Source organism: Liolophura sinensis, chromosome 9, assembly GCF_032854445.1.
Source record: "Liolophura sinensis isolate JHLJ2023 chromosome 9, CUHK_Ljap_v2, whole genome shotgun sequence".
NCBI classification, from domain to species: Eukaryota; Metazoa; Mollusca; class Polyplacophora; order Chitonida; family Chitonidae; genus Liolophura; species Liolophura sinensis.
This window is the reverse complement of record NC_088303.1, coordinates 20,196,577-20,220,734: the sequence shown is the minus strand read 5'-3', so window position 1 is coordinate 20,220,734 and position 24,158 is coordinate 20,196,577. Positions and strand designations below refer to the sequence as shown.

The window sequence follows — 24,158 nt, the reverse complement described above, 5'->3', positions numbered from 1 at the left end:
ACGACTTGAACTCACTTAAGAAATCAATGCCTGTCCGCAGATTGTCAATTTTAGTCCTAACTTTAACACGCCAAGCTCATTGCTTGTTCTTCGACCTAGTAGATCCTGTCTCTGTTACTCTACAACAATGCATTCTGCGTCTAACTGTTACGGCTATGAGCTTCCCTATCACCGATAGCGATTTATTTGATCCATATATGTACAGATGTTTATTCCATTTGCTCATTCCAGTACACCGTACTTTTTGGCATTTCATGTTCTTCCATGCAGGTCCACCTGTAACATTACAACTAGCCCCTGAATCCATTAACATATGTATGTTGACTGACCCGATGTTAATGGGAATTGTTCCTTCCTTTGTAGTATTTTCGCGCACACGAAACATGAATTTCCTCATTGTCACTCTCCTGCCTTTAATTAACTTTGCTGTTGCTTTTATTGTATTTTTTGTTGTTGTTGGACTGTGTGTGTTTTTGTTTTACACATTTCCGCAAAATGGTCAGGTAAATTACATTTCCGGAACGATTTTCCTTCAGCAGGGTAGTCTTGTCTTTATGTGTTTGACTTGAATAACCGGATCTGAAACATTTGGGACATTTTTGTATTTTTTTTCTTTTCTGGTTGAAGTGTGTGTGTTCAGACACTTTTTTTTCACACTTTCGTTAGGATGCAATTTGAACTCAAAAGCTGTGGCAATGTCAGTTAGTGTCGTTAGATCTAAGTCTTTCCTCTTCTCGAAGAATTTTCTTCTCAGCTGTATTGAATGGCATTTGTCGAGCACTTGATCACGAGTTTGTCCTCCAAATTGTCACCAAGTACACAGTTAACAGCTATCTGTGTTAAACGAGTCGCATACTGGTCTAACTTCTCCACAGCTGTGTTTTTCATTCGTTTCCACAGTCACCCATGGAGTAAAATGGTGTTAAAATGTCAGGTTCTACGGTGTTCTGTTGTGACCCAAATGGTATCAACGATATCACCTCCATACATTTTGTTTGGCATAATTCGTTTCAAGGTCTAACTAGCGAATGGATTCATAGAGCTGTATATATATATATGTATTTTGACTGACGAAATGTAGCTGTCTTATGAGTGTTAAGGAGCAGAAACCTTATGTGACATGACTGGTCTAAAAATGTTTAGAAAATGCCACCATAGAATCCTATAGCAGGTATTAAAAATTATGAAAGGAGAATGAAAACTACTAGTAAATGCAAAATTACTGTGTACTTATGTCTGTTTGTAGTGGATTAACAAATGTGTAGTGGATCAGTAAATGTGACTGGCGTAATTCTCAAAATTACACGAAAATATTTTCAAGTGAACGTAACCAGGGATGAAGACAGAACACAAACACAGTACCATTGCAATGCATTCTGTATGACAGGGGTATGGTAAGGGTTTATTTTTGCCGAAAAACATGGCGATTTATTCAACTTTGGTTTAAGAAAATGTAGCTGTAATATACTGTGATTGTAGGGTGAAGAAAACCACTGGAGCAATAAGTTGTAGGATTATCACCGAAAATACCCGAGTTTGGGCCGTGTAACACAAAATTGCATTTTAAACTTATTTTGACGAAAATTGCAAAAACAAAAAAGGCACCTGGAATATTGAAATATATATATATATATAATACTGGGCATACAGTAGGCCCAAAACATCCACGAACAGGGCGGTGGCTAATTTATCTTCCTATGCTAGGCATACAGTAGGCTTATAACATCCACAAAGAGGACGGTGGCTAATTTACCGTCCTATACTAGGCATAAAGCAGGCCCACAACATCCACGAACACAGCGGGGGCTAATTTATCTTCCTATGGTAGGCATACAGTAGGCTTACAACATCCACGAACAGGGCGAGGGCTAATTTACCTTCCTGTGTTAGGCATAAAGTAGGCCCACAACATTCACGAACAGGGCGGTGGCTAATTTACCTTCCTACACTAGGCATAAAGTGGGCTTACAACATCCACGAACAGGGCGGTGGCTAATTTATCTTCCTATACTAGGCATAAAGTAGGCCCACAACACCCACGAGCAGAGCGGTGGCTAATTTACTTTCCTATAGGCATATAGTAGGCCTACAACATCCGCGAAGAGGTCGGTGGCTAGTATATTTATTATTAATATAGTTAACATAAAAACATTCTGTGAAATTTATGACCGATACATTTCCATAACAAAGACATACATTCATAGGTTTGAATTTGAGGTGTATGCTGTCTTCCACTCCACCAGCCTTTGTATGGCTATGAGTAGTAGAGAATGTGGCTTATGTTCATTATTGAGGAGGAGGTTTGAGGAGGAGGTTTGAGGAGGAGGTTTTGAGTGTGGTGATGTGGTGGTGACGTCACACCTGCCAGCCCGAAGGTGGTGAATTTCCGCGTGGATAGGATAAAAGCCGGTGAAGACAACCCTCAGTTGTGGGTTTTTTCCACGGCGCGGGGTGTATGTGTGTATAGACGAGTGTGATATAGTGTATAGTATAACAGTATAGGGAAAAAGAGAGAAAAAAAAGAGGCAAAACGCCGGCTTGTAAAGTCGAGTGGGACAGCTCGAAAAGAGCTCCCGGGCGCCAAAACGGGCCAATGGGTGAGCCGGATTTGCCCCAAAACTGCCCAATGGGGGGCCTGCAAAACGGACCAATCAGCGTGCGAGAAGAGGTTACGTAAGAAAAAACGAACCAATCAGCGTGTGGTGAATTTCCGCGTGGATAGGATAAAAGCCGGTGAAGACAGCGACCGGCAGCCTCAGACGCACCTGACGCTCTATCGGCCTGCCTGCCTGTCTGCCTGCCTGCTGACGACCCGACCTACTGACCCGCCGAAAGAAGAGAAGAGACTGCTACACGACCTACCTACCTACCTGCCTACCTGCCTACCTGCCTGGTGAGATGAAACGCTCCACCACCGTGAACCCCCTGCATGCTGCCCCAAAACTGCCCAATGGGGGGCCCGCAAAACGGACCAATCAGCGTGCGAGAAGAGGTTACGTAAGAAAAAACGAACCAATCAGCGTGTGGTGAATTTCCATCGCTGGGGAAGTTGGGTGGGTTTTTTCCACGCCGCGGGGCGTGTGTGTATAAACTAGTGTGATATAGTGTACAGTATAACCGTATAACAGTATAGGGAAAAAAAGAGAGAAAAAAAGAGGCAAAACGTCGGCTTGTAAAGTCGAGTGGGACAGCTCGAAAAGAGCTCCCTGGCGTCAAAACGGACCAATGGATGAGCCGGATTTGCCCCAAAACAGCCCAATGGGGGGCCTGCAAAACGGACCAATCAGCGTGCGAGAAGAGGTTACGTAAGAAAAAACGAACCAATCAGCGTGTGGTGAATTTCCGCGTGGATAGGATAAAAGCCGGTGAAGACAACCCTCAGTTGTGGGTTTTTTCCACGGCGCGGGGTGTATGTGTGTATAGACGAGTGTGATATAGTGTATAGTATAACAGTATAGGGAAAAAGAGAGAAAAAAAAGAGGCAAAACGCCGGCTTGTAAAGTCGAGTGGGACAGCTCGAAAAGAGCTCCCGGGCGCCAAAACGGGCCAATGGGTGAGCCGGATTTGCCCCAAAACTGCCCAATGGGGGGCCCGCAAAACGGACCAATCAGCGTGCGAGAAGAGGTTACGTAAGAAAAAACGAACCAATCAGCGTGTGGTGAATTTCCATCGCTGGGGAAGTTGGGTGGGTTTTTTCCACGCCGCGGGGCGTGTGTGTATAAACTAGTGTGATATAGTGTACAGTATAACCGTATAACAGTATAGGGAAAAAAAGAGAGAAAAAAAGAGGCAAAACGTCGGCTTGTAAAGTCGAGTGGGACAGCTCGAAAAGAGCTCCCTGGCGTCAAAACGGACCAATGGATGAGCCGGATTTGCCCCAAAACAGCCCAATGGGGGGCCTGCAAAACGGACCAATCAGCGTGCGAGAAGAGGTTACGTAAGAAAAAACGAACCAATCAGCGTGTGGTGAATTTCCGCGTGGATAGGATAAAAGCCGGTGAAGACAGCGACCGGCAGCCTCAGACGCACCTGACGCTCTATCGGCCTGCCTGCCTGTCTGCCTGCCTGCTGACGACCCGACCTACTGACCCGCCGAAAGAAGAGAAGAGACTGCTACACGACCTACCTACCTACCTGCCTACCTGCCTACCTGCCTGGTGAGATGAAACGCTCCACCACCGTGAACCCCCTGCATGCTGCCATCAGGATGAAACGCTCAGCGTCTGTACCTGCCCGGCTATCCACCATAGCCGAACAACAACAACCTCCCGAGAAGAAGAGGAAGGTGTGCCTGCCCTTACCCAGCGAGGTTCTTGCCAAATTACAGCTGGCCTCCTGGCTGTGGGTGGGGGTGTGTAGAGACGAGACGATTGAGATTTGCCAATCACCGACAGACCCGAACGCTCCACCCAAACGCGTCAGGCTTGACGGGGTGGGGTGGACTCGGCTCAAGACCCTGGCTGCTGATCTACCTGAGGCCGGTTTACCTGTGCGGGAGCCACTCTCCAACGGGTACTTTCTGTCCACGCTGAGGAACTCGGAGGGTGTCCTGTACGTTCATGTGAAGAAATGGCGAGCCTACCAGCCGAACGGTCGACGAGTGAGGGTATCACGCTAAAGTACTGGACTTACTGGCAAAAACTAGTCCAGGCCATCCCCGACATCGACGCCTTGGTGCTGGTGGTGATCGAGGCTGGTGATAACGACGACATCCAAGAGCCCCAAGACCCCCAAGAGCCCCAAGAGCCGGGGATGGAGATGGAGATGATGGAAACGGAGGAGGGAAAGACTGAAGAGACTGGAGAGACTGGAGAAACTGGAGAGACTGGAGATACTGGTGAGACTGGCGGTGAGGTGAATGCTGCTATGAGTGCTGCTTTAACCGCTGCTGTGACGGCTGCTGTGACGACTGCTGATGGGGAGACTGCCGATGATGCGACTACTGCTGCTACTGCAACCCCCACCATCCCCGACATCCCAGTGGAAAAGGTGGAAAAGGCGGAGCCGTTAAACCCTGAGCTTGAGACGGCGCTAAAAGCCTTGCTGTGGCAAGCTTACGATGTAGCTCTCCAACCCCACCTCCGCAAGTTACAGCGCGATGTGTACGGTCAACAATCCACCAACACTGCGAGTGATCCATCTCCTCCCCGACCTTCCTTGCTGGAGAACCGAGAGCTGGCCCTGAGTATCGCGGACGAGGCCCGTATGCGTTACCTGAAAGAGGGAACTGTGTTGGTCAAGTTCATGCGCCAGGCCCGTAAGGCAGCCTCCCTCCCGTGGGCTGTGGAGAAGAGTGTGAAAGATCAACTGCGACAGTTTTTAAATGAGACGCCGATCAACAAATCCAACCCGGCATTCGCCCAGATGTACGTGGAGTATTTGATGACAGCCAACAGCCTCTCCGCACCTGACGAGCAGCCTACAATCCGGCCTAACAACCAAGCCAACCAGCCCAACCAGGCTACCCAGGCCACCCAGGCTACGATGACCGAGTGAGTGTGTTTTTGTTTTAACCGCACCACCCTTACCCAGCTTTTTTTTTGTTTGTTTTTTTTCCCTTCATACATTCTCGTTTTGTGTTTACCTATGTGTGTTTTTTACAGGGAGATGACTACGGTGGTGCGCGTTATAAACATTGACCAATGTCGGGACTTTCATATTGGCGATACAATCGTCATCACGAGACATTTCTCACCATGACAACAAAATAATGGACACTTACAACATGTATTTATTCGTTCATTCGTGTTCACTGTTCGAGTTCGAAAAAAATAAATAAAAAAAGTTTTCAGGTTGACGACCCTGGTCTTTTGTGTTGGTTATTGTCTTTACCTGTTGGTGAAGGGATAGTCTATCTATCTATCTATTGTTTTGATTGATGTGGATAGGGTTCGGTCGGTGACGGCATTAGAATGACGACGGTGTCTTCTTTATGTCTTTTCTAGCCTGGCGAAGCTCCGTACAACGCCGCAATGGAAAGACTGGGTAGCTGTCGTCACCGACCTGCAAAGCTACACCAGGGTACTACATAGTATGTTTGCGGATGGTAGGGTGAACGAGAGCCGACTGCAGGTGCTGCGAGTGTACACTGAAGACGTCTGTCAGCATGTCGAGGATTCCCGACCTATTCAAGCGTATTACGTAGAGATTGTTCGTCCCACGTTAATGTACGAAGTGCGACTCCCTCCCAACCACACAGAGGTCTATCAACGCTCTGTGTTACATACCTGTACATTGCTGTAAATAATAATAATACTGTTACCTTACTATGGAATCCATCCCCGGTTTTTGTGTTTTCTTTTTTATATGGACTGGGTCAGTGTGTCAGTGTGTCAGGCTAGGGTTGATATCTATCCCGATAGCTCCTATGTATTATGTATTAAAAAAATTTAGTGGACTTTTGTCTAACAACTTCTCATTTTACTTTTATCCCTTCGTGCAGCGGCAAGCTCGTTCCTTTTGCTGGTTTGCTGGAACTATTCTTTTTCGAAAATCTAACCGGTTTGTTCCTGTTTTCGTGCATTATGTCGATAATTATAATCGGCCTTGCACTGGTCGTTCTCTATCCAATCGCCAAAGGACACGACACCACAATCGATTCCACCTATGGCGAATTGCCAAATCACAAGGACGGTTATGAAAACTTGCCTGATTTTCAGGGTAGTAATCATGGTTATAAGGAATTGCCTGATTACAAGGATTGTAACCGCCGCCAAGAAGATCTGCGTCATCATGCGGGTTATAACCATGATCAGGAAGATTTCTGGATGACAAGGATTATAACTGCGGGTATAACGAACTGCCTGATCGCAAGGGTTATAATCGCCGCCAAGAAGAACTGTCTACCCACAATGGTTATGATAGCAGGCAAAAAGAATTGCCTGACCACAAGGTTTATAACCCCCGCCAAGAAGAGTTGTCTGATCAGAAGGGTTATGAAATTTCACATGTATCTCAATTCGGTTTTATTAGAGTAGATACCTTCTTTTGTTCAGGGTCATTTTCTGCCATGAAAGTGTTTAACAACAGAAGAAAAAGGCACAGTCGACCCGACATCGTACATATGTACAGTATTGTTGCGTTCGGCATTAAATCTGAAACAAAAAAAAAGCAAATGGACTATCTAACACAATTGTCACGTGAAAATAAAACAATACAGAAAACATTTGTTAAATAGATATCGAATGCAATCACTGAGAGTTCAAGTCCAACTCATGCTGGCTTCCTGTCCGGGCCGCGGTCGAAATCTAAACAAGTTTTGTGTTATATCAGCACACTGTCAGATATCATATGTTTGGCTCGCACACTAAATAGGCTTGTAAAGTTAAGTGGGCCAGCTCTTGGTCGCCAAAAACAGACCAATGGGTGAACGGGATTTACCCCAAAACGAACCAATGGAGGGCCCACAAAACAGACTAATCGGCGCGAGAAGGGGGTTACGTAAGAAAAAATAGACCAATCGGTTATGTAAGGGGACTATTTTCGCTTATGTAAGGGGACTATGTCGCGTGCGCGGATGGAGATGGGCGTGGTGCGGTTATGTATCACTACGCGTGTCCCAGGTACAAAAAAATGGCGCGTCGTATTTTTTGAGAACCATACAGGTTGGTGCATTTTTTTATTAGCCATAGACGACAAGCTGCTCCAAACCTCACCACAGATATTCACACCACATTCCCAGGCCCCCGTCTACTCCGATACATGGTGGTAAATGATAGGTAAATGATTAGCCCTGACAAGAGCTGTTGGGTTTTAGCCTTGATAAGGGTTGTTGGGAAATATTTTTTCCCAATATTGGGTATTTTTTTGACAGATATACTTACACTTTTGCTTGCAACAAGCCACAGTAGGAGTATATCCTATATCAAAGCAGTGATATGGATTTTAATGGATAAGGATTCAGTGTAACGCACACGTTGTAGTGTATCTGTTAGGGGTCTCCCCCGACCAGAGAATCCGGCAAACGTGCCACCTGGCCTGTGGCGGAGCGCGGACGTCAACGAAATCGGTCCGGCGAGCCGCACGGTTGTTGAGCGACGACCAACCTGCCAGCCTGCCTAAACATTGTTGTCAGCCAGGCAGGCATAGCATCCAACCGACCGTGCTGTTCACGTAGACGGTCTTGTATACAGTGTTACCAACCAGTCGGGCTGTGATTAACCACGCATGATCAACCACAGCTGACAAACCACGGCTACCTACCTATCTGGATGGTTCCTATGTATTATGTATAAAAAATTTTTAGGTTATTGACGATTCGTTGAAGTGATATGGTCTACTGCGTGTAATTATGTAGGTGACATTTGGATGTGTTTTTTTTCTACTCCATGTAGATAAGCGCGCGAGAACGAGTTATGTAAGGGGGACTATTTAGCGTGGGCGGATGGTGATGGGAGTGGTTAGGTCATGTATCACTACGCGTGTCTCAGGTAAAAAAAGACAACGTAATGATGCTTGTTTTATTTTTACATATGTATACTTTTTAATTCAAGCATTAAGTCATTTGAAAACCTGTAGCTGGAAGGTGGGTTATTCCACATTCTTGTTAACATTTGGCAGTGAAGTGGGAGTACAGATTTATTTTTTTTTGTCCCCTATATCACATATGGTCCAATCGCTACATGTACGACTCAACATTATTCAAGAATTTATGAGACATGCGCATAAATGGTTTTTCATTCTTGAATTGCCTTCGTCATTCAAAGGTTAATCAGGAGCTTTTTGGTAATTTGGGCTGCCCTTCCCAAGATGCAGTCATTTTAATCTGCTCTGTTGTGTTTGCCTTATTTGCGCATGGAGTGACGTCACACCTGTGACGTGTCAGGTGTGTGTCAGGTAGTGGTGGTGTGTTTTTTTCCACGACGGGGTGTGTATACTAGAGTGGAGTGTAGTATAATAGAGTATAGTATAGGGGCAGTGGTGGTAGTGGGAGTGAAAAAAAGAGGCAAAACGTCGGCTTGTTAAGTTGAGTGGGGACTGCTCGAAAAGAGCTCTTTGTCGCCAAAAACGAACCAATGGGTGAGCGGGATTTGCCCCCAAAACGGATCAATGGATGGCCCCCAAAACGGACCTATCCGCGCGCGAGAATGGTTGGAGATGGAGATGGAGATGGAAATCATGCAGGTGAAGGGAAGAAGAAGAAGCCGTTTACCTGCATGACGTGCGCCAGGGACTTCAGTCGGTGGGATGACTGGCTGCGTCACCAGCAGACGCACCACCACCCCTCACCACCATACACACCACCAACCCCAGAAAAAAGGATTCACCTGCCCAACCTGCGGGCGGGCGTTTTCCCGACGGGAGCATTTGGTGCGCTGCCAGCGGGAGCATGGAAAAAAACGACGAGCGTGTGTGCGATTGCCTGTGGTAAAACTTTTTACCGATTGTGGGACTGGCGTGTCCATCAACGTGGGGAACACAGCCAGGTAAGTTCTTTTTTTATTTTTTATTTTATTATTATGAACACTTTTTAACACCAACACAACATTACAGGAATGAGCAAATTATCTTTGGAAGTTTAAACATGGTCGTGGTATGGACATCCCTGCCTTGCTTACTATTCATTTATTGATTTGATTGGGCAATGGTGGTGTACGTCATACTCAAGAAATGTTTACTTATACAAAGGCGACCAACATTTTGGTGGGAGGAATTTGTGCATAGCCCAGAGGACACCCACAACCATGGGCAGGTTGCTGACAGACCTCCCCATGTACGGCACGAAAGGAAGCCAGCATGAACTGGACTCACAGCGACCCCAGTGTGGAGAGGTTCTTGGGTCACATGTCATATACATGTAGTAGATTAACATATAGATTATAGTTCTAAAAACTTGTTTTCTTAACTCAGAAACTGGATAATTTGTACCAGGAATTATCAAAGAGTTCAAGTGAGTTCAATCTGGGATTAAGATAGACTGCCTTAATCCGAGACTTAATAAACACCCAAACAAGTACACTTTTATATGTACTCTATGGGTGAAACAAACGTTATCAGAAGTCCAGAAATCAGTATTTCTTTAGCTCTGTTTTCAGTAATGGTTTTCATTTCCCATGTATATGTATTTGTTCACGTGTGGATGCAGTGGGCCTCTGCCGACGCTTTACTCTATCAGTATAATATGGAATACGGGAGGTAACTGCTCCGTCTGTTGTTGATGTACTTCCGGTCTTATCATGAACGTCTGCTGTTCGGTACTGTTGCCATCTTGCAGAAGCCGCTTTCATCTCTACAACAACAGCAGTCAGAAAAGCAGAAATTGTAAGTGCATCTCCTGAAGAGTAAGCCCAAACGCGGCGTCTTCAGATAACGTTCGGATTTGTCACTGATTCCTTACAGCCATGGTCGATCCCAGAATCAAGCCTATAGTAATCAAGGCGGGTGTCGTCACCAGGTAAGTCTGACTTTTACTCAGACGTGTCATGTATACTTAACAGGTTCTGTATACTTAACAGGTTCTGTATATTAAACCAGCAGTATAATTGATCGATACAGATGATAGAAAATTAAACTGAAATTTCAAAATGAAAAAAGAAAAAAAAAAAATTAACTCTATTTGTCAAAATATACGGTCTTTATTATAACACATTATAATACAAACCTTTCTCATGCGGGCCATGTTTAGGCAGGTGTTTAGTTTACAGGCCCTAATCTAAGTTATACATGTATATCCATGTCTGAAAGATTGAAATGCCGGATCAATATACATGTACCGTAGGTCATCCATGGCTGATCACATGATCTGTTGGAAGTGTTCCACAGGTGGGTCGGGGTGGTTGGCATAGCCGGCATAGCATGGAGCTGTTGGAGCTGCTCCACTCGACTTTACAAGCCAACGTTTTGCTCCTTGTCGCGCTCATTGGTCTGTCATGTCCCTCGCTCATTGGACGTCGCAGTGCGAAAGTTTGCCTGGAACATGATAAGCTGTTCTAGAAGACAATGCAGAAGCTAGAACCACGCGAAAACAAAATTTGTTTTTTCTATTTTTGAATATTACACAGGACAATGCCTGTTGTCAAATCGATGTCAGCGATAGTAGATTGGATTTGGGTCATTTTCAATCACCCAGATAGTTGGTATAGCCGAACACTCACTGAAGTATAAACACATGCCATATTTCGTACTATGAATGGTTCAATTTTCGATACTTGAGACTCGCAGGTGAACTGCTTTTCGCAGTGGCACAGCGAGTGCTACATAACCGTATGCCTCCAAGTTATCAGCTTATTTTTTCACCTATATATTGCCTTACACATTTCTGTGGTCATATTCTCTGGATTTGGTGTCTTTTCTATGTAAATTGGAATAAAACAATAATTATTGGTCATCATAGATGGCGCTGTAGGGCTCTTCTCACATTTCGTACTATGAACAGTTCAATTTTCGATACTTGAGACTCACGGGTGAACTGCTTTCGCAGTGGCACAGCGAGTGCTACATAACCGTGTCCCTCCAAGTTATCAGCTTATTTTTTTACCTATATGTTGCCTTACATGTTTCTGTGGTCATATTCTCTGGATTTGATGCCTTTTCTATGTAAATTTGAATAAAACAATAATTATTGGACATCATAGATGGCGCTGTAGGGCTCTTCTAAGTCCACGCACGTGCGTGGCAAAGTCCAGTTTGCCTACTTCTAGTTCGTCAGCAGTGAGACCAGCAGGGTGCAGTAGGGTGTAGGTATGGCGTCCGCGGAGGAGGCTTTGCCACGTCGTGTGACCCGGGAGCCAAACGAAGCCTTGCTGAAACTTATGGCGAGAACAGGATACACCATACGGCAAGAAAAATGGGAAAGAAAGTACGGCGATCCACCTCCGACTGGGAAAGCCCGGCTCCTTTAAAGGGTTGTGAAATTTTCGTCGGAGGTATTCCAAAAGACTGTTACGAAGACGAGCTCGTTCCAGTATTTGAGAAGATAGGAAAGATTTACGAACTGAAACTCGTAATGAACCGCCGCTCTGGACCCCATAGAGGATATGGATTCGTTAAATACACTAACAAAGAACACGCGAATCAAGCGGTAAAGGAGCTTCACAACTACGAAATTCGTAAAGGCCAGCTCTTGTGTGTTCGCAACTCTCCTGTAAGTCATGTAATTTCCACTATAGAAACTTTTTTGGTTGTCTCTTCGTTGCAAATTAAAACACATTTAATTGCCAATGTAGACGGCACCAGACGTCGGAAATATCGGTTGGTTAGTTGTAAAATTCACGAGTAGGCATCACAGTCCAAACAAATTTGACCTTTATGTAAGCCGTTATTTGAAAAGTTATAATTGAACTAAAAAATTTTCTGTATGAGAGGGGTATTTTGTGTGGGTGGATATGTGTAAAATGTCGCGTAACTTCTTGAAATTTCTTATCGTCTGCTCTTTCATTTTCCGTCACGAGAAGGTGGTGTGCGCGCATGCAGCATTTGTTGCATTTTCTGTCATGAGAGGGTGGTGTGCGCGCAACATTTCTTGCAACAAGTGATTTCTTTTGTATGGGAGGCTGTGGTGATAATTAATATAGTCACTTATGGCTGAAAAGCACTGATGCGTCGTCATCTTTTACATTAATATTGTGCATATTTGTATGACTGGAATAATATTTATGTTGTGCATATTTGTATTACAGAAGGTGGTTTTGCACGTGGGGAACCTTATGTCGACAACTACAGAAGACAAAATTAGAAAGCTGTGCAGTCAAGTTGTGGGAAGAGACAACGCTGTGGAAAGAGTAAAGAAGATAAGAGATTATGCATTCATTCATTTTAGAGACAGAGATGCTGCTATCATGGCCATGACTAAACTTAATGGTGAGAAAAATTATTTATTTTGGAGTTGTGTTGATTGGTTTTGGATAAATACAAATGCATTAACGGAAGTATATTTTTTCTATCGGTAGGCGAATGTAGTTTTTGTGTGCATTTATAGAGTGTGATATATTTCCATTCGGATAGTTCTGTTTCTGATAAGTAAAAGTTCATTTTCGTTTGTCAGTCGCATGTGGCACATTAGTATGTTTTAACTAGTTTTTCACTTGATTGATGTTTACAGAAAATTACATGATAGAATATCCACCAACATCTAAGGGAGAATATTTGGAAAACATGCTAACTCAAGTAATTAAGATGAAACAGTGAATAACTGACACATCGCTTGCCTATAGGATGTTTGATACTCCAACTACATACAGGAAATGGCTCACATTTATGGGACAGACTTACATATATTTACAGAAGAGCACATACAGTATAAATTCACACTTCAAAACATAAGGTGTGGGCATTCTCTAGAATATTTGTTTGGATAAATTTCTGTATAAATTGGCTTTTATGGTAGCTTATTATTAACTTAATATCACCCCTCATTCAACATGGATGGGAAGGTCTGCCAGCAAACTGTGAATGGTTGTGGGTTTCCACCAGGCTCTGCCTGGTTTCCTCATGCTATAATGCTGATCACTGTCGTATAAGTGAAATATTCTTGAGTACAGCGTAAAAACGGGCCAATCAATAAATCATTCAGCATGAAAAGAAGCTGTTGAACATTAAATGATCAAATGTTTAAAAGAGGGAAGTTGTTTCAACAGTTACATGTAATAGGCTGAATATTGAACCCAAGATCCCGGGACCATTTTGCCAGGAATTTTTTGAGAAAATAAGAAGTTTTCTTTGGGAGAAACTCTAGGTAGACTGTATCTGAAACACTTTTTTAACTGATGTGTAGCATTTGTACTACGTCCTCATTCTTTCAAGAAATAAAATTAAAGGAAGATCAAGGTGAGAAGGCGTTATATAATAAGTCATGTATATTTCTCTCTAGGAATGAATGTTGAAGGTGCTTACATTGAGGTTGCATGGGCAAAAGGAAGAGAGCAGGTAAGAAATCATTTGGTCAATGTTGCTGCCACATCGTGAAAATCGTCTCAAATGTGTAATTCAGGACAGCCCAGCGATCATCGTCTTCCATAGGTTAAGTTTGTTTGTAACATAGTATGTGGAGTAAACTGTGTTAAGTTGGAAGAGTTCAAATGTTTTCAAATTGAGAGTTTGTGGAAGGTATTTGGTCGGAAACCGGGACCTGTCCACATTTTTCCCCCATCAGCTTTCTTTCACCATTGTAAACTCATCTGTCGTGTATGTGTGAAGTAAGCTTTGCATATAAAAACCAAATTATTTATATATATTTATATCAGGTAAATAATTGAATTTTACTACTGATGAAAATTCTTTATTGCGGGTTAATCAGGACTGCCACTTGGGTGAGGTTGATAGAGCATACAACAGAGGCCAGGAAGCATTGGAGTCTTGGAAGCAGAAAGAAGTATCATATGTTAAGGTAAGAGTTCCTCATATGGTAGGCTAGGGGGTTCTGTTATGTCAGGGTAAGAGTTCCTCGTATGTTAAGGTAGGTTGTTCTCATATATCTGTAGGGGGTTCTCATATATCTGGGTAGGAGGTTCTCATATGTCAGGGTAAGAGTTCCTCATATGTCAGGGTAGTGGGCTCTGTTATGTCAGGGTAAGAGTTCCTTGCATGTTAGGGTAGTGGGCTCTGTTATGTCAGGGTAAGAGTTCCTCATATGTTAAGGTAGGGGGTTCTCATATATCTGGGTAGGAGGTTCTCATATGTCAGGTGTGTGTGAAGTAAGCTTTGCATATAAAAACCAAATTATTTATATATATTTATATCAGGTAAATAATTGAATTTTACTACTGATGAAAATTCTTTATTGCAGGCTAATCAGGACTGCCACTTGGGTGAGGTTGATAGAGCATACAACAGAGGCCCGGAAGCGTTGAAATCTTGGAAGCAGAAAGAAGTATCATATGTCAGGGTAAGAGTTCCTCATGTGGTAGGATAACATTATTTGTTGTGTCAACCATTGAAGGTATATTCCCCTTCACAATGAAGAGAAACTAACTATTAGGGAGACAATCCACTCAGAACTACACAAGTAATTATACTCACCTGGGCCACGAGTGGAAGGGTAAGGGGTTCTCATATGTCAGCATAAGAGTTTCTGGTATGTAAGCATAGGGGTTTCAGATCCGGTATGCAAGGGTAGGGAATGCCACTGATGGCTTATGATGTTGAAATTTTCCAGTGTGTAGAAATATTGAAGGCCTCATGTGTAGTATAATGCCTTAGCCTTTCAGGCCGTTGATTAAAAAATGATTAGAACTACATGCTAAAAATCTTTAATAATAACTTTTTTTTTAATCAGTGTATAATACTATATTCAAGAATTGTCACATTATTCCACCACGATCAGGTTTATGGATGGAGGAAATTGGAGTAAGACCTGGATTTGTACATGAATTTATAGGTCAAGTACCTACAGTGGAAGCAAGTCAGCTGTTCAACCCTTTGAGCGAATCTGCTTTCATGCATGCTTTGGTTGTATGACAAGTGTACTTGATACTGTGACAAATTTTTCAGGGCTATGGCTGTGATTTTGATCCTAGTTAAGTTATTTATATATATTTGTATCAGGTAAATAATTGAATTTTACCACTGATGAAAATTCTTTATTGCAGGCTAATCAGGACTGCCACTTGGGTGAGGTTGATAGAACATACAACAGAGGCCAGGAAGCGTTGGAATCTTGGAAGCAGAAAGAAGTATCATATGTCAGGGTAAGAGTTCCTCATGTGGTAGGATAGGGGGTTCTGTTATGTCAGGGTAAGAGTTCCTCATATGTCAGGGTAGTGGGCTCTGTTATGTCAGGGTAAGAGTTCCTCGTATGTTAGGGTTGTGGGCTCTGTTACGTCAGGGTAAGAGTTCCTCATATGTTAAGGTAGGGGGTTCTCATATATCTGGCTGGATTTGTACATGAATTTATAGGTCAAGTACCTACAGTGGAAGCAAGTCAGCTGTTCAACCCTTTGAGCGAATCTGCTTTCATGCATGCTTTGGTTGTATGACAAGTGTACTTGATACTGTGACAAATTTTTCAGGGCTATGGCTATGATTTTGATCCTAGTTAAATTATTTATATATATTTATATCAGGTAAATAATTGAATTTTACTGATAAGAGTTCCTCATATGTCAGGGTAGTGGGCTCTGTTATGTCAGGGTAAGAGTTCCTCGTATGTTAAGGTAGGGGCTTATGCATGCTTTGGTTGTATGACAAGTGTACTTGATACTGTGACAACTTTTTCAGGGCTATGGCAATGATCCTAGTTACTCGCCTCCATTGTATTACAACCCGATGTCTCCACCACCCGCAAGGTAAGAACTATTTTGGCCTGAAATCCACAACTCTGTTCACCCAATATACAGTCACGGAAAAAATTATTAGACCACCCTTGCTTTCTCCCATTTCTTGTTCATTTTAAAACCTTGCACAACTGAAGGAACATTTGTTTGGGCAAAGAAAGTGATGAAAACAGAAATAGTTCATAAGGGTTTTATTTAAGAGGTGATATCTATCAGTTCTCTATGACTTTCTTGACAATGACCAAAATCACTTAAGTTCATACATCTGTAGATGTGGCAACTGTATTCTCAAAAACATTTTGGCATTTCATTTTTTCTCCTGTCTCCTAGTCACGTAGTCACATGACTCTCAGTCTCACACGGGAGTTAGTACTTGATTGCATGCCCATTGTTTTTGATGACTGCAGCCATGCGCCTTGGCATGCTCTCCACCAGTTTGTTACATTGCCCTGCGGTCACAGCAGCCCATTCCTGTTGCAAAAATTCGAACAAATTTGCTTTGTTTTTGGGCTTGTGGTTCTCCATTTTGAACTTGATAATATTCCACAGGTTTTCAATTGGATTCAGATCAGGTGACTGAGCAGGCCAATTCAGGGTTCGAATGTTCCGGTTCTCTATCCAGGTTTTAACTGACCTTGCCGTGTGGCAAGGGGCATTGTCTTGTTGGAAAATCCAGTCATTCGAGCCAGGAAAGAGTTGAGCAGCTGATGGAAGAAGACTGTTTTCAAGAGTAGCTCTGTATGTGACTTGGTTCATTCTCCCTTCACACAACTGCATCTGTCCTGTTCCACCCATACTGAAACAACCCCAGATCATCACTGATCCACCCCCATGCTTTACAGTAGGAGCAAGGCAGTCTGGTTTGTAGGCTTCCCCAGGCTTCCTCCTAACCAGTAAGTTGGCTGGAGTAGGCATCAACTCAAAATTGGATTCATCACTGAAGAGAACTTTAGCCCAATCATCAACAGTCCAATTCTAGTGATCCATCGCAAAACGCAAGCGGGCCTTCCGCTGCCTCTCGTTGATGAAGGGCTTCTTCCGTGCCCTGTGCGACTTTAGGCCAGCTTCAAGAAGTCGGTTTCGAACTGTTCTTGCTGAACAAGTCACATTTGTTGACAATGCCCACTCATTTCTAAGGTCTCTGGAGGTCTGACGACGATTCTTGATCCTGGACCGGATGAGTGCTCGGTCATCTCGTGGGGTAGAAAGACGTTTCCTGCCTCGACCAGCTAGCAGTTTTGTAGTACCATGTTCGGCTTGCTTTTTCTTGGTGTAATGAACTGTTGTCTTAGAGATCTTCAGTTTTTTGGCCACTTGTCGCTCGCTCAATCCAGTATCCAGCTGTGCCAAGATGGCTGCCTTTCTGGCTCCACATAATTCTTTCGTTTTAGGCATTATGAGAGCTGACAACTACCGAGTTGTGCTGCGTCTTAATATATAAACAAGAGACCCCTATTTATGTAAGCCTACATGTAAACAGGAAACCACTCTTTATGTAAGTCTGCATGTAAATGGAAAGCATGAAATTGCCTCGCATACACCCTAGGAATACAACTGACCTTAAAGCATATCAAATACAACAAAGTATTATGGAATCAGCTGGATTTTTGTCGTATTCATTGTAATCTTCGGTTAATACACCTTTAGGGTTGCCAGGCATTAAAATGAACAAGAAACCAAAGAAAATATGAATGGTCTAATTATTTTTTCCATGACTGTAAGAATACAGATGAGAATCCAGCACAGCAGATGATCTTGCAGTCAGAATAGAGTTGTATTCTTGGAATTTTTATAAAAAATCGGTTAGCTTAGAACAATATTTGCAGAATTAAGAGCATAGGTTGTCATATTCCACCGTGTGTGTCCAGTTTGTCTGTTTAATATCAGGGTTCTCAGAAGTGTCAGATGCTCTGTCATTTGTGTGCTTCAGACCAGGAACAGGATATTTGTCTTTGGTTTTAAATCATTTCAGTTGTGATCATCTAAGATGAAATCTTAGATAACCTAAGATTAAATTTTACCTTATGATTTGTCTGTAATAACTGTAACTGTAAATAAGCATATGTAAGTGGGTTTTACAAAGTACAGTATTGTAGCTCTCCTGCTGATATGCTAATGGATACAGAGTACAGAGTGAGAACTAGAAAAATGACATGGGTAAGTCTACTTTGGCAACTGAAATCCAAAATGAGGTAATGACGGATTTCAGTTGGAAGGTGCTTCACATGGAGCAGAAATATTTGCAAGACTGTGCAAGGCATAGCTTTATTGAAAACAGGCGATTTTATTGAATGGTAGGGGCTTGCTTTTTGCCAAGAATTAATGTGAACTTCGTACCACCTGTGACCTATATTCTTTAATTGTCACTCTGTAGCTTTCCATTCAACAGCATACATGTAGGAAAGGTACACTACCATATTTAGTGGTTTTACCATTGTGGCTGATAGAGTCATTTGATGTGAAAGAAGTTGCATTTATGTGTTATCCATGCAATGTCCTCAAAAAAACGTTTTATGAGCTTCTTACATGTAAGTATACAAAGAAGCATTAAGTTTCATCAACCGGACCTGAATAGCTCAATATATTTGATTTTATGGGAACATCTCAGCAGGAAAAGCAGGAAGAAGAAACTTTAAGAAAGCTCAGTCACATAATTTTTACCATGAAATAGCTTGAATATTTGTGCTTTTTGTACTGTTAGCAGGGCGTTGGCAGAGCGAGGTCCCATGGGCATCAGAAGCCCTGTGCGAGGCCGAGGGATGATGATGAGGGGGTGGGGCTTTAGGAAACATCCAGCAGAGGTGTGTATCGTTGTCAATGCAGAAGGTTTCCGATCCCATATCCCATTAAAAAGTTGCACATTGCAACTTATTCTGAAGAATGCTTAAAGGATTACGCAGTCTTAAAATCTATAATCCGCCTCAGAAGCCCTGTGCGAGGCTGCGGGATGATGAGGGGGTGGGGCTTTAGGAAACATCCAGCAGAGGTGTGTATCGTTGTCAATGCAGAAGGTTTCCGGTCCCATATCCCATTAAAAAGTTGCGCATTGCAACTTATTCTGGAGCATGCTTAAAGGATTACGCAGTCTTAAAATCTATAATCCGCCTCAGAAGCCCTGTGCGAGGCCCAGGGATGATGAGGGGGTGGGGCTTTAGGAAACATCCAGCAGAGGTGTGTATCGTTGTCAATGCAGAAGGTTTCCGGTCCCATATCCCATTAAAAAGTTGCGCATTGCAACTTATTCTGGAGCATGCTTAAAGGATTACGCAGTCTTAAAATCTATAATCCGCCTCAGAAGCCCTGTGCGAGGCCCAGGGATGATGAGGGGGTGGGGCTTTAGGAAACATCCAGCAGAGGTGTGTATCGTTGTCAATGCAGAAGGTTTCCGGTCCCATATCCCATTAAAAAGTTGCGCATTGCAACTTATTCTGGAGCATGCTTAAAGGATTACGCAGTCTTAAAATCTATAATCTGCCTACGCCATACTAAAAGACATGAACCAATTGTGCAATTAACCAGAAGGTGAGTTAGTTCAGTTTCGTTGAAGATGGGTGTTTGTTTAAACTTTGAAGTAACAGGTAACATACTTAGAAACTAATTCTTATCTAATATTTCCTATACATGTAATGAGTTTTGAATTAAATTTCGTTAATCAGGTGTGTTAATAGCTAAAAAAAAAAAAAAAAAAAAAAAAGAATTGGCTGTTTTGTTATCATTGAAAGTTGTCATAATGCAAGGCTCTGTGTTTAACCTTTGACCATGATTTTGTTTTGTGGAAGAATTTTTTGTTTTACTAATTACCTTTAATTTATAGTCCGATTGCCCTAGTGAGGCTTCAGTAAATCAAGAGTGTCATGCATGTAACGATGTTCACTATAGGTGCTCGATGACCTTTGCCAGAAGAATGGATGGGGAAGTCCTGTATACCAGCTTCATTCTCTCATGGGAAGGGATGGAAGTGGTGCCCAACAGCTCTTAGAGCTCTTTTTGTACAAGGTACTACCATAGGTTTCAACAAAATGTTGATAAGAAACTTGTTTGAAGAGATAAGAATCAAGTTCTTTTGCTGGAATGTAACTTTTTTTATTATTTATTTATACAATTAATCATGTCCATGTGTACCAGAAAGAATAAGAAGTAAATTATCTTATAAAAATAATTGATCTGAAGTAAATCGAAAAAAGAATGTCGTGGTTGGGATTTATACATGTATAAGTATATGTAGAAGTTGATGTTAGGCATTTACATTGTTAATCTATGGTAAAGTACATTTGTCTTTCAGATCACCATACCAGCTCTCGGTACTCAGTTTCCAAATCGTAACCCATTTACCCCAAATAAACTGTGTTCTACTGTTGAGGGGGCAAAGGTTTTTGCAGCAGAGTACACTTTGATGCAGTTAGGTGTGCCTCTTGAAGGTAAAGTTAGTGTCCAGATAAAAAAGGAAAGACAAACAAATGCTTCACCGCCCAAGCTTTACCCTTTTTCACTTGTGATACATCAGTGAATAAGTGGGCATTGTATGCTTTGATGTCTTCTTTCTTTCCTGAACCAGCTTTGCTTCTTGATTTAAGAAAGTAAGAGCTATCTCATGTTACATGTTTGTAACAGTATATGAAAAGTATAAAAAAACTTCTTTACTGGATCATATGTAATAAGACATGCTGCAAAAAACTTAATTGCTGAAAATTACTATTCGTAGCTGAGCTGTTTGCCGTTATGTAAGCACTTGTGACATGCATCAGGTATTCTGTGTGTTAGCAACTCGTTTGAAGAATGAATGGTTAAACACTCACATACATACATGCATGCGGTTACCCAAGTATATTTTGAATGAATATTAGCCAGGAAAGTAACTATTTGCATAACTAGAATTGTCAGAGTTTATTGTTTTGTGCTGCAGCCCTAGAGTACATTAGCCCACCATGTCCTTACACCCAGCCGAGCTATGCCAACCACCCGACCCACCTGTGGAACGCTTCCAACAGATCATGTGAAAAGCCATGGATGACCTACTGGTAGTTGTCGTTTTCTCTTCGATGGTCATTTGGCAATCTCTACTAATAGAGCCAGACATTTTGGACACCTGCTTTGACCGGTCTTTTCAAAGTCAAATTAGCTGTTCAGTGCACCCATTTATCATTTATTTTCAATATCATTTTTATCATTTACACGTATGGGCTCTGTTAGGTTCCCCATAGCAAGTACTGCAAGTTTATGTTTCGGTATATCCTTTTGTATTTCAGATTGTTGATAGAAAAGAATAAAACATTGAAAAAAAGAATTTTTTAATATAACCTGGTAGTTGTCGTTTTCTCCTTCATGGTCATTTGGTTGTCTTGTGTATATGTGTGTTAAGATTAGTGGATAAAGAATAATTGAATTTAACCGTTTAAGAAATGGCTGTTACATATCTTGCTTAACTATGTGGATGTTGGTGAAAATATGGATGCTGAAAATATGTGTGAAATACCATCACATTGATCTCCTCCAAGTTTCTTATAAGCTTCGAGATTTTCTGATCCAAGTTTTTTCTCTTTTTTTCCCCCTATACTCTACTGTGCTCTATTCCACTACACCGCCTATATATAGTATAGAGTAGAGTAGAGTCTCCAGTGTACGTGCATGTTTGGGTGTGGTGTCGATCCATCCATCCCTACCACAACCAGCAGGTAGACAGACAGGCAGATCACCCAAAAAAAAATCCCACCGACAGGGTCTACGGTTCATAGCACCGACCCTCTGCCTGCAGCAGTGAGCCTTCCTGGGCGAACAGTGTTGCAAAGACACGCTGAGCGATCCTACCCACCAGTCAGCCTGCAGTCAGGCCAACACTGTTGTCAGCTGTGCTTTGTTTTGACACGTGGTTTTTGTTTGGACACGTGGTTTTCGATCGGCTGCGCCTTGTATACATTGTATACATTGTCGCCAGCCAGCCGGTGCGTCAATACATAACGCTAGTATACACATATACGCCCCGCGGCGTAGAAAAAACCCACCAAACTCCCCATCGAAGGGGTGACGTCACACCTACCAGCCCTTTGGGCTGGGTTCATTTTTTCCCCGTCTCCCCACGGAAAGGTCCGTTTTGCGGGCCCTCCATTGGGCAGTTTTGGGGCAAATCCGGCTCGCCCATTGGCCCGTTTTGGCGCCCGGGAGCTCTTTTCGAGCTGTCCCACTCGACTTTACAAGCCGACGTTTTGCCTCTTTTTTTTCTCTCTTTTTTCCCTATACTGTTATACTATACACTATATCACACTCGTCTATACACACATACACCCCGCGCCGTGGAAAAAACCCACAACTGAGGGGTGACGTCACACCTACCAGCCCTTCGGGCTGGCAGGTGTGACGTCACCACCACACTCAAAACCTCCTCCTCAAACCTCCTCCTCAATAATGAACATAAGCCACATTCTCTACTACTGCTATGATTGTATAAGGGTTATATAGATGTATATTGGACGGTAAGGTATTACACTACATGCATAAAGTGGATGAGTATGGCGGGTAACAATAAATAAATAAATAGTGACTTTATGGTACATATGAAAAACCTATTAGACTACTAATTTTATTTTCACTTTGCTGTTTTCAATTAAAGGATTCTCAAGCTATAAAATAATTACAACTCCACTCCCTCAGAGAAACCTGATATACAAGGATGCAGGGGGCCTCCGTGGCTCAGTTGGTTAGCGCGCTAGCGTAATGACCCAGAAACCTCTCACCAATGCGGTCGCTGTCAGTTCAATTCCAGCTCATGCTGGCTTCCTCTCCGGCCGTACGTGGGAAGGTCTGTCAGCAGCTTGCGGATGGTCGTGGGTTTTCCCCGAGCTCTGACCGGTTTCCTCCCACCATAATGTTGGCCGCCGTATAAATAAAATATTCTCGAGTATGGCGTAAAACACCAATCAAATAAATAAATAAATAGTTATAAAGATGCAAGGTTCCGCGGTAAAAGAAAACAAACTTGGTTCAACGGCTAGGTCAGAGGTCAAAGACACAGTGTTTAAGGCTGGAAACTGTTTATATATGTACATATATAAGAGAAAAGGGTGAATAAGTACATGTGTTATGGAGTAAAGCCGTCCTCCTCGTGGATGTTGAACTTCATACCTACATGTACAGAAAGATAAATTAGTCACCGTCCTCCTCGTGGATGTCGAACTCTATACCTGCATGTACAGAAAGATAAGTCAGTCGCCGTCCTCCTCGTGGATGTTGAACTTCATACCTACATGTACAGAAAGATAAGTCAGTCACCGTCCTCCTCGTGGATGTTGAACTTCATACCTGCATGTACAGAAAGATAAATTAGTCACCGTCCTCCTCGTGGATGTTGAACTCTATACCTGCATGTACAGAAAGATAAGTCAGTCACCGTCCTCCTCGTGGATGTTGAACTTCATACCTACATGTACAGAAAGATAAATGAGTCACCGTCCTCCTCGTGGATGTTGAACTTCATATGTAAATGTACAGAAAGATAAATTAGTCACCATCCTCCTCGTGGATGTTGAACTTTATACCTGCATGTACAGAAAGATAAATGAGTCACCGTCCTCCTCGTGGATGTCGTACTTTATACCTACATGTACAGACAGATAAATTAGTCACCGTCTTCCTCGTGGATGTTGAACTTCATACCTACATGTACAGAAAGATAAATGAGTCACCGTCCTCCTCGTGGATGTTGAACTCTATACCTGCATGTACAGAAAGATAAATCACTCACCGTCCTCCTCGTGGATGTTGGACTTCATACTTACATATACAGAGAGATAAATTAGCCACCGTCCTCCTCGTGGATGTTGAACTTTATGCCTGCATGTACAGAAAGATAAATCAGTCACCGTCCTCCTCGTGGATGTCGTACTCTACATTTGTAGAAAGATAAATCAGTCACCGTCCTCTTCGTGGATGTCGTACTCTACATTTGTAGAAAGATAA

The 24,158-nt window shown here is 42.7% G+C and overlaps 1 protein-coding gene across 2 annotated transcripts; it reads left to right on the top strand.

Annotated features, from left to right (window-relative positions):
• Window positions 1-9,117: 9,117 nt before the first annotated feature.
• Window positions 9,118-21,381, top strand: LOC135474679 (probable RNA-binding protein 46). 2 transcript variants are annotated; one of them, XM_064754233.1, is made up of 12 exons: window positions 9,118-9,425; window positions 10,214-10,393; window positions 12,618-12,798; window positions 13,808-13,863; window positions 14,234-14,323; window positions 14,723-14,821; window positions 15,525-15,623; window positions 16,153-16,220; window positions 18,910-19,009; window positions 20,088-20,204; window positions 20,491-20,626; window positions 21,112-21,381. In XM_064754233.1, the coding sequence occupies exons 3-12, from the start codon at window positions 12,645-12,647 to the stop codon at window positions 21,228-21,230; spliced, it is 1,038 nt and encodes a 345-aa protein (XP_064610303.1). In that variant the 5' UTR covers window positions 9,118-9,425; window positions 10,214-10,393; window positions 12,618-12,644; the 3' UTR covers window positions 21,231-21,381. The 2 variants fall into 2 exon arrangements, with proteins under 2 accessions (XP_064610303.1, XP_064610302.1); XM_064754232.1 differs by lacking the exons at window positions 9,118-9,425; window positions 10,214-10,393 and adding an exon at window positions 10,942-12,082.
• The last annotated feature ends 2,777 nt before the right edge of the window (window positions 21,382-24,158 follow it).